The 11,030-nt window shown below is 40.2% G+C and overlaps 1 protein-coding gene across 5 annotated transcripts in view; it reads left to right on the forward strand.

Moving 5' to 3' along the window:
* The window catches only part of VDAC1 (voltage dependent anion channel 1), a 30,488-nt gene extending 23,296 nt beyond the window's left edge, over window positions 1-7,192 (forward strand). For all 5 annotated transcript variants that reach the window (XM_077825092.1, XM_077825093.1, XM_077825095.1 and 2 more), the window contains exons 6-9: window positions 1,748-1,975; window positions 4,603-4,753; window positions 5,328-5,385; window positions 6,257-7,192. In XM_077825092.1, the coding sequence (XP_077681218.1) occupies window positions 1,748-1,975; window positions 4,603-4,753; window positions 5,328-5,385; window positions 6,257-6,348 (529 nt within the window). In that variant the 3' untranslated portion in view covers window positions 6,349-7,192. The remainder of the gene's footprint in view (window positions 1-1,747; window positions 1,976-4,602; window positions 4,754-5,327; window positions 5,386-6,256) is intronic.
* The last annotated feature ends 3,838 nt before the right edge of the window (window positions 7,193-11,030 follow it).

The raw sequence follows: 11,030 nt of genomic DNA on the forward strand, positions 1-11,030 counted from the left end.
TCTTGCATTATTTTTGGAGACTAAAATGCTATTGATGTAAATATCTGATAATCAAGGCAGAGAGATACGTAGCAGCTGCCAAGGCCATTAGCCACAAGTGATCATTAGTCATTAGAAGTGTCCTTCTCTTACTGTTATATGGATTGTGGATAATTCATTGTTGCTAATAGAAATTGAACAGGATGGCAAGTAGGGCATTTTGCTTATTTTTAGTGGGTAAGAGCTTAATTAAGTAGGTATAGAGTATTTCAAGAGAATGAATGCCCTAAATTAATACTTATATACAGAAAGACTAGATGTGTGACAGGAAGATCTTCCACCTTGGGTTGCAAACCCATTATACTGAATGAAAGTGTTTGTATGAATTTGTTAGGCAACCAGCCGTCTGCATATGTCATTTGATTAACAAACTTGTTACTTCCTGTTTTTCTCAGAAGTTTTCCAGTCTTGGGTAGTCAGGCAATATCAATTAAACAGTTTTTTAACATTATATTCAAATAAAAATTGTCTAATGCAAAGTAATCTTCTTCCTCACCTATACCAAGTTACAAACAAATTAGGTACGATCATATATAAATCAGTCTTTAATTGCAAAGAATTAACATAGGATGAAAATCTTTTGATATTTAATAATCAAATCCTAATATGACTGTAAGGGAACCACCAAACGCAGAGTTTAGTCAAGCTGTAATCTTGTAGAAATTGATCTTGGAAGGTGAACACACTGTTAAATGGGATTATAACTGCTGTTAATGCCATAGAGTTGAATAATATTTTTGGGAAGAGAAAGATGGGGAAAAGGTTACACTTTCTGCCTTAGGACCTGATTCAGGAAGGTACTGAGGCACCTGTGTACCACTGAGCACATGAGTAGTCCAGTTGAAGGCTATCTTTCTGCATTGGGGCGTAGTTAGTAAGATATGGTGGAGCTGTCTGTTATTATGTGGTTAACAATGGATTTTTCTTGACACAGTTCCCACCTATTTAGAACCCAGAACAGGACTTCTGTTGATTTACAGCAGTCTGCTTATGAAACTTGACTAAGCAAGCTCTCTGCTTCATGTTTTCTCAGAAGTTTCCAGTTTAAGGCATTTAGGAGCTATCAGTGAAACAAGCTTTTAAAATTATATTTAAATAAAAACTGCTAAGTTGTCTTCTCTCTCACCTATACCAGTTTACAAAGCAATTAGGTAGATTCTAGAAACTCAGTCTTTAATTGCAAAAAAATTCAGTACATACTAGGTTTGTAAATGGGAGTTTCATGCTTTTTGCATTGCAACTTTCATGTACTGTAATTTAGTTTCAAGATCTGCATGTAAGTTTCAGTATTCGAAACTTTTTTTTCAATTTTATTGCTTCATGTGCATATAACTGCAAATAAATTATGTGTACAACGTGAAACAAATTTTAAAGCACAGATCTCTGGGTATGTGTACTTCGTCTTCTGGCATTGTTCTGTTTTGTTAAAAGTAACAATGGATTGATAGGTTTCAGAGTAGCAGCCGTGTTAGTCTGTATTCACAAAAAGAAAAGGAGTACTTGTGGCACCCTAGAGACTAACAAATTTATTTGAGCATAAGCTACAGCTCACGAAAGTTAATGCTCAAATAAATTTGTTAGGCTCTAGGGTGCCACAAGTACTCCTTTTCTTTTAATGTACTGATAAAATCACTATGTATGAATGATTTTTGTCATAAAACTCTGTTGCCACCCCATATCTACCCTTTTTCTCCCCCCGTTCCTTCAGGAAAAAAAATGCTAAAATTAAGACGGGATATAAACGGGAACACATCAACCTTGGCTGTGACATGGATTTTGATATTGCTGGACCTTCAATACGTGGAGCCTTTGTGTTCGGCTATGAGGGTTGGTTGGCAGGTTACCAAATGACTTTTGAGACGACTAAATCCAGAGTAACCCAGAGCAACTTTGCTGTTGGTTATAAGACTGATGAATTCCAGCTTCACACTAATGTGTAAGTACCAGAAAATGAGCATTGCCCAGAAAATGTATATTGCTCCCTGCTTTAGTAATGAAGGGGAGAGGTTGTCAAAATTAATAAGAGGGAGAATGATGGAGTTGGCACGAACTCTTCACTTACTGAGAAGGCTCCGTAGGAGCCTCCAGAAATTGGAGAGAGATCTGCTTAAAGACTTCAGATGCTGTTTTGCACTGGGCCTTTGTTTGCTGTATGTGGGTGAGGGCGTGGCAGACAGAGGGAACCTTTAGCACTCATTCAGTTTTGGAGGGAATAAGAACAGATTGTGAGCAATTAATTGGCTTGGCATTCAACTGTATAACTTTTGTAACTGATTTTTATTGGAAAAATAAAAGAAGCAAACATATTCAATTACACACACTTCCTTCATGCACGAGAAAATAAAAAGCTACTTCTCCATTTATGCAAGGTAAATTGTAATAGAGACTAATGGCTTGGCCCAAGAGAGAGAAAACAAACAATGTACAAGAACAGAAACAGAAGGAAATGAAACACAAAAGTGAGGGTGTTTAATCAGACTTCATATAGCCTTAATCGTGAGATGTTTCAGAATTGGAATTCCTAATAATCCATCTACACAAGCACTTGTCATTTCTGCACAAATGGAAAAAAGGGGGCAAAATTTAATTAAAATCTTCAGTTCTGTCCTCACCCTTTTCTGATAACAATCATTTTGTATGTAGCAGGGCTACTGAAAGCCATTTGCATTTGGAACTTGAACAACTGTTCTGCCTTCTAGGAGCTGCTTATTCAAACCCTGCTTCTGTTCAGTTTTCCCATGGTTCTGAAAGTATGATTCAGGAAGCTTAAATTGCCTTAAAGAACAGTTGAATCCACATAGTCCAGAAAGGAATGACCGGCAAATCGCAAATGCATGAGCAGAGAACTCGGATCCTAAGTGTACGCATTGGTCCCTACAGATTATCAGAAGTTATGAGCTATCCCATCAAACAAACACTTACAATGGCTTTCAACTACAGTAGTCTGTAGTAGTCCAAAACATTGTGTTTGGGGCCATTACTATAAAATACAGATTTTTTTTTTTTTTTTTTTTTTAAATGAAGGCAACAGCTGGAAGACCTTTCTAAACAATACCTCAGACTCCACTGCCCTTTCATAGCCCCCTGGAAATGTATTTCTTAGTTAGCAATTATTCACCAGAGGATATTTATTTTTGCATTTGGTATTATCAATCTATAATACACAAAAAATACTAAATGTAATATTTACAAGGCAAAAGTGTTAACTCCTGGTACTAGTGGGTTAATAGGTCCTCTGACATGATTTCAGGTCTGAAGAAGACTTGGACCCCATGGTAAGCTGATGGCACTTTGTTTTATGTAGGGGGTTTTAAAATTGCATTTTTAAAGAAATTTAAACAAAAATCCACGTCGGAATAAAACCAAGGGCCTGATGTGTAATCCACAACATCCAGGAAATTGATTTATACCTAGAACTCCATTCCTAGCGTGCCATATTCTGTGTGGATATTTCAGTATTTTCAAAATCGTGATATAAAATAACATACACATATATATTAATTATGGTATCTAAGTATTAGGTAGGGCAAGATAGAGTTTCCACCTTAAATACAACTTTCCTAGCTTTTGTGAGTACAGGTCCAGACAGAGCTGTGTAGGAAGCTTGCACAAAGTCTGCTTGTTGATCCAATTCTAATCAGTTCATAAACTTCTATGTGCTACCTGTTCTGGGCAATATATTTGCACTCTCTTTCAGCAGATTGAGCTATGCTGAAAATGCAAAAGCCAGACACAGTTTTTACCATGAGCTGTGCGTCAGTAACAATGGTTTGCTCTTTTAAAAAAACCCACTCTTGCCGAGAGGGTTCATAAATTTAAATGAAATTTGGAGCATTTTTACCTCTCATGTAGCCTGCTTAAGCCAGGCTAGTATTAACTGAAAGTTCTTACCATCTGGTAGGTGAACGAAATGGAAATAAGTTTTTAATACAAAAGTGACTACAGGATAAAACTGCTATTACTGCAAATGGCACTAATTTGCATTCGCAGAAGGGAGGGCAAGGATTGCATGGACCTGGAAACTGAACTGTCATTTTACCCTTAGAGATGGTACTTCCATGTCTATGCAAAGACGTGTTGATGAAGCAGCAGGAGGAAATTACACTGCCAGTGTTACACGTGTTCTGTGGATAAACAGGAGGTTCAGTCTGCAGGACTGTCATTGTAGCCCCTTCCATGAGCACTAAAAGAGGTGTTTGTGTTAGGGAAACAGATTTCTTAGATGTGTAGATAAAAGCAAGCCTGATGGACCCACTTTGCTGCAAAGATTTCAACCACTGAGGAGGGGAAACTGGAAACCATCACAGTTATGAGCCCATTTCTGTTTTTCTCCTGGCTTCTCTTTAGGTAATGGATGGGTTTATTGAAATATAATAAGCAATTCATGAAATTCAGTGTTTAAAAAACAAAACAGTAATGCATGACTTCTCAAAATCAATCTGGTCCATTGTTTTCATTCTATATAGTTGCTACACAGCTCTTAAATGAAGCTTGTACTTACCTGGATCCTGATGAAGAACCTAAAGTTTCCTGTGCAATTTAAAATTAATCTGCTCATTACAGGAATGATGGCACAGAATTTGGAGGCTCCATTTATCAGAAGGTGAATGATAAATTGGAAACTGCTGTCAATCTCGCTTGGACAGCTGGAAATAGCAACACTCGCTTTGGAATAGCAGCCAAATATCAGATTGACCCCGATGCATCTTTCTCTGTGAGTACTGTGCATGTGGCGTTATAAGCAACGGAAAACAGGTTATTATAATGGAAGTTGAGTAACCTCAACTATAAGTGTTGCTACATGCACTGTCTGTAATGATAGAAAGCTCCAAATGTCGTAATATTTGGAGTCAGATACATCTTTGATGTAATTCCATGGGATGAATTTGACACATTCTCTGTATTTTGCCTGCTATCCATCAGTCAGACATTTTGAGATCACGATTACCTGTACTTTCTGAAAAGTAGCACAAAGTGCTGTCTTACCAGCAGACTGGCATATAAGAATTGACGTAAGTGAAGTGGAAGAGTATTCTCTGGTATTCATGACTCATTACAATAGTTATTAAGTTGGTTAACAAAACCATCTTTGTATATTGGAAGTATTTAGTGGAGTGCATAGATGTAAGTAGTGGCAAAATTTGGTCCAAATTCTGTTCATGATTTGGAATCTGAAATAGTTCAAGCTTTTTTTTTTTTAAAAAAAAAAAAGCTACTTACCTTTTAAACAGCAAAGACTTTGAAGAAATATACCGGATTATTAAAATGACAGTTTTTTTCCCCCCCAGGCTAAAGTGAACAACTCCAGTCTGATTGGTTTAGGATACACTCAGACTTTGAAGCCAGGTATGTGTGGACAGAAGGAATTCAGAATTTGAGAAAGATACATTTTAGTCTTTAAGTAGCAGAGAATTTTCATGGAGAAAAGTGATTTGGTTTTATAACATTGTTGTCCTACTTGCCAACTCAAGAACTGACCCTTTTAGGCCTGGATTTTTTTCAAAAGTTCTTGACATTCAATGAGGAGCAGATTTGCCAGAGGCATGCAGCACCTCAAATGACTGGTTAGACACACAAACAGGCCTTTTGTACATGTAAAGACCTGATTTAGCAAGTGCATTCATAGTCACTGGAAGCTCTCCTATTGTAAGCCTCTCTTCTGATTCAAAGCATGACACGCTTGAGTTCCGCTGGCCCAGAGAGGAAAACTTCAGTGCTGCTGATCACAGCATTACTGAAGCACAATGATGCTGCTGTCAGAATACCAGATTGATACAGATTTTTATAACTCTTTTTTGCATTTTGCACTATTCATACATAGATCTAAACGTGCTTTAGGAAGTTGTGTAGACATAATAGGCTTGATTCTGTCATTCACACTCACATTAAGTAATACCTTACTCTGCCATTAGTCCAACTGAAATCAATAGAATGACTTGGAGTAAAGTACCACCCAGATGAGTAAACCTAGCAGAATTTAGCCCTATGTTGTTCATTATTATTTCTTTTGATAGAAATGCATCCGCTGCTTTAGGCATTTTACAAGTTATTTTAAAAGAAAAATCCTTACACGAAGAGTCACCCCCATACAACCAAATTAAAATACCATAACTAGCCAATAATTCAAAGAAGCAAAATATACACACACCATATCTTATGTGGCACTGTACCTCTATTTCAGGATTTACCTTCTCTCTCTCTTTGTTCTCTTACGCAGGTATCAAACTGACATTGTCAGCTTTGTTGGATGGCAAGAATGTCAATGCGGGTGGACACAAACTTGGTCTAGGATTGGAATTTGAAGCATAAAAGGATTGTACAATCACTAATCTGAAAATACTTTACAGTATAGCTACCTTCAGAATTTAGTGAACCTTTCAATGTTTTATGTCTGGGATGCAAGTATTGTTATATATCAGTCATGTTAAACCTGGTTAAAGACAGCTAAGCTTTAAAGTGTTGGTCTTTGAGAAGAAAACATTAATCAAAATCCTAATTCTAGGCTTGTTGCCCATCACAGCTGCTAATTACAACTTTACAAGGGATACAATGATGGTACTGATTACCTGTTCCAGAGTGGTGGCTATATAAGGACAGAAAACTGATATAGAAATTGTGACTGAGAATTGCAGTCCACCATCGTGAACTCTTAATTCATGAAGCATAGTTTTTGGATATTAATTTATCAGAGTTTCAGTCCATGATGGAGTGTGCAAAACTGTCAGGAAAAAAAGATATTTTTAGACAGATATTTCATTAACTGTTTGTCTTATTTAGTTATCTGATATCTACAGCTGTCTTCAGAGTGCTTTAGATTGTTCACCTTGTATAATTTTGGTATGGAGAAGGTTTGATGTGACTCAGTCAATAATACTTGTTTTGTGTTGTGGTTCCTTTCCCTTGCACTACGTATGGAAAAGCTTGTAAGACAGAGCCATAAGCAGGGAAGAGTCTTTGTAACTGTCCTCACATAGTGGCATCACTCTGAATTTAAAATGGTCTTTTGTTTTATTACCACTTTTTTTTAGCAATTTAATGGGTACATTTTTAGAGTCTTCCAATTTGTGTGGAACTAGACCCCCAAAATGCTGTACTTGACACTACTTAAAATGAAAAACAAAAAACCCAACTTGAATAAAATATTGAAACTTCACCTTCTACTGTGTCTTTATATTAATTCCTCTTGGTTTGTACAAAACGGTCTTGAATCATCTTACTTTATTGCTGTTTTTTTCTAACTTGTATCCTTGTACGTGATGAATAAATTGTTTGGGAGACTTAAAAATTTAGAGTAACTCATTCAGAAAAGAATTGTAATTCAACCTTTTCCATAAGACAGCAAATATTTAAGAATTCAGCACATTTCTTCTGGTTCTCCATTTACAAAGCTAGCAAAGATCAGATACAAACTCAAAAATCAATATACAACTTTTCCCAGTAATTGAAAATGCAATAATCAAACTCTCCAATACTTCTGAAAATGTCATGATCAGCTTCTCAATCTTCAAATACCAACTGGAACCTCTTTACTCTTAAAGGAAAAATTAAAGGAATTGTGCTGCCACCAAATAAACTCTTACTCCTTTTGTATATGATGCTAAGGATAGTCTTCCTGGAACTCTGACAGTGGTCTAAGACAGTGGTTCTCAACTGGAGGTCTGCAGTCCCTGGGGGTCCATGAGCCCTTTCAGGGGGGCCACAGGGCTCCACGGCTGAAACCCAGTGCCCTGAGCCCCAGTATTGAAGCTGGGAACGACATGGGGCTGAAGCTGCTCCCCCACACACCGAGCTAGGAGCAGCACAGGGCTGAAGCTAGTGTAGCAAAGCAGTTTGTACCACTATACTGGCACCCCTCCAACCCCCTGAAGCTGGGAGCGTCATGGGGCTGAAGCCAGCAAACATGGGGGGCGGGGGGGCTGAAGCTGGCAGTCCCAGCGCCCCCTGCTGAAGCTGGGAGCTGCACTGGAAGCCCCCCTGCCTGCACACAGCCCCTAGCTATCTGTCCCTGCACCCTGAGTGATTTTCAAACTTTTTGAACTGAGTTCCCCATTGGAGTTATATTTTTTTGGTTGCATTCCCCCCCACCGCCCAGACAGGCTGGGTGGCCCCGAGTGAGTCAGGGGGTGGAGGTGGTGCTCCCTCTCTGGACCCTGATGTATGGAGTTAGTTCGAGCCCTGCCAGCCGCAAAAATAGAAGTAAAACTATGCCTATGCCCAAGGGTCTCCCCCAGGCCCTGAAGTTTTTATAACATGTTGAGGGGGGCCTCAACAAGAAAAAGATTGAGAACCTCTGGACTAGGGCACTTGATGCTCACTTACAGAAAACTGGCTTTCATTGTGTGGAGCCAGCTCTCTTCCTCATTTCCATCTGAAAAAAACAGGAGGGTGAAAGATGTAATGAAAAGCAAAAGCCAACAGTGTGACTTGTCCTTTTTTGGAAAGAGTTAACACACTTATAATGCTGAAATACAGCCCTAATCTAGTCCCCTATAAACAAATGCTTTAGTTGCCACAGAGAATGTTGTGAGATCATTGAACAGAAGAGGATGTGGTCATGAGACAGTCTGAAAACATACTGGGAGGGAAAATTCCAAAATAAATTTAACAGACTCAAGGGAGCAAAAAGGTAGTAGTGGGTCTTAATGACAGATTCAAAACTCTACAGCACTTCCGCCAGATTCAGGTCATGTTACAAGCTACTGGAGGTTATTTTATATTGCTTGACCAACTACTCAGATGCAGGGATTAAAAAAGGTGGTGATACTCTTTCAAGTTCTGCCAACAAAATAAGCTCTATTCATATAGGACACTGATTACAACAGACTGTGCAGATGCTCTCTGGAGTCCTTAGGCTTTCTCTGCCTTCATGTGATTCAAATGTATCTATATGTTCTGCTGGTCTCCTTCTTGGCTTCTCCTTGGGGGTTGAGTTTTGCTAAATGGCCCGCAGATGCTTGGTTCCTTGAACTAGGCAGCTCATTGATTAGGAGCTGGGGAAAAGTGGTCATGCTCTCCCAAGTCTGCTACTCTCATGGTGCCTAAAGGAGGTATTATTCCAGGGGTGGGCAAATTTTTTTGACTGAGGGCTGCATTGGGCAATAGAAATTGTATGGCGGACCACGGATGCTCACAAAATTGGGGTTGGGGTGTGGGAGCAGGTGAGGGCTCTGGGGTGGGGCTGGGGATGAAGAGTTTGGGGTGTAGGAGAGTGCTCTGGACTGGGACCGAGGGGTTCGGAGGGGAATCAGGGCTGGGTCAGGCATGCTGGTTCCAGCTGGGGATGAGAGGTTTGGGGTGCAGGAGGGTTCTCCGTGCTGGAATTGAGGGGTTTGGAGAGTGGGCAGGGCATCAGGGCTGGGGCATGGGGAGAGGCTCAGGGGTGCAGGCTCTGAGTGGCGCCTACCTCAAGCAGCTCCTGGAAGCAGTGGCATGTCCCTTCTGCTCCTAGGCATGGAGTGGCCTGCAACCCTCAGAGTGGGGCAATGCTATGGCTTCCGGGAGCTGCGTGGTACGGCCCCCCACCTGGTACCTGGGCTGGAACGGGGCCGAGCCGTGTGGTGAGGCCCCTGACCAGGTGCCCTAGCTGGAGCAGTGCTGAGCCACGTGGTGCGGCACCAGACCTGGCTCCCCAGCGAGAGCTCGTGGGCTGGCTTAAAACAGCTCACAGGCTGTAGTTTGCCCATCCCTGTATTATTCACAGTAGATTGTATGACCTTAATATCTTTTCTTACATGTTTTTATGAGCAGTGAAATAGTACTTTATGTATCGCCCAGTGATAGCAATGTCATCAGTTAGTGACCACTGATACAAATGGAACAGTTCCTGAGTATGGTTTCAGATTCTACAACTGTGAGCAGTTATCACTAAATCAGTTACACCAGGTTCAAAATGTCAGGGCTACCTCAGCAGCTATAACAGCTAGAAGCTTTTTTTCAAATAAAATAAGGTACGGAAGAAGTACAGTAGGCTGTATTGGCTAAAGCAGAATCCTGGGCTGTTGTTCATTTACATCTGTAAATCTGACTAAAGTGCTATTTACATGTACTGGTTAGTGAAGACTAAAAGGCCAAGAGTGTTACTTGCTTATCTTAAGGGAAAGGTAACAATTTTACTTTCAAAATGTGTATCTATCTTCTAGACTCTCAATATGTAATTTCCTGTTCTATAAAGTTTGCTTCTGTTTATCTCAACATAACCTGTGTCTCTCATTACTCTCTACATGGTTCCTCTGTCTCCTGTTTATCTCTCCACACAGTCTCTCAAAAATGCATTTAGGAACCTTCAGTGCTGCTGCATTTGTCAGTTGCAACAACTTTCCTCCACCTCTTGGCAAGGTTTTAGATCTCAGATGAAAACATCTGTCTTGTCCTTTGCCTGCAGTGCCTCATCTATGTCTGCTGTTGTTTTTTAACTCTACAAATCTATCACCTAGGAGTGCAGATGGAGGTTGTGAAACCTGCAATGCAAAATTACGCCCTGATGTTGCAGTCATTTAGCTGGGTGCTTAACTTTTCACTCCGGAGCAGTTCTCTTGCTCAGGCAGCCTCTCCTCTGTGCAGCTCAGCCCTCGTGGACAGCGGAAGGGCGAGGCAGTACTGTACTGGACACTGCCTCATTCCAGACATGCCAAACCCACGGAAAAAAATGCAGAAATTGGGCTTGTTTTTGGCTTAATTGGCTTGTGAGTTGCTTGATGGCTAATTTTTGGCTTATTGCTTTTTTTTTGATCAGCTCCCGGCCCGCAAGCAGGGGGAGGATCAGGGGTGCACAGCGGCCCACCACAGTCCCCACCTGCACGATGGGGATCTAGTCATGTAGCTCACGAAAGCTCATGCTCAAATAAATTGGTTAGTCTCTAAGGTGCCACAAGTACTCCTTTTCTTTTTGCGAATACAGACTAACACGGCTGTTACTCTGAAACATGTAGTGTTGGGGTTCTTAGGGATTGATTTGTTTTCACCTTGTTTTGAAATGAGATTAGCTTGATTTT

This window comes from Eretmochelys imbricata, chromosome 8, assembly GCF_965152235.1.
Source record: "Eretmochelys imbricata isolate rEreImb1 chromosome 8, rEreImb1.hap1, whole genome shotgun sequence".
In the NCBI taxonomy this organism is placed as follows: Eukaryota; Metazoa; Chordata; order Testudines; family Cheloniidae; genus Eretmochelys; species Eretmochelys imbricata.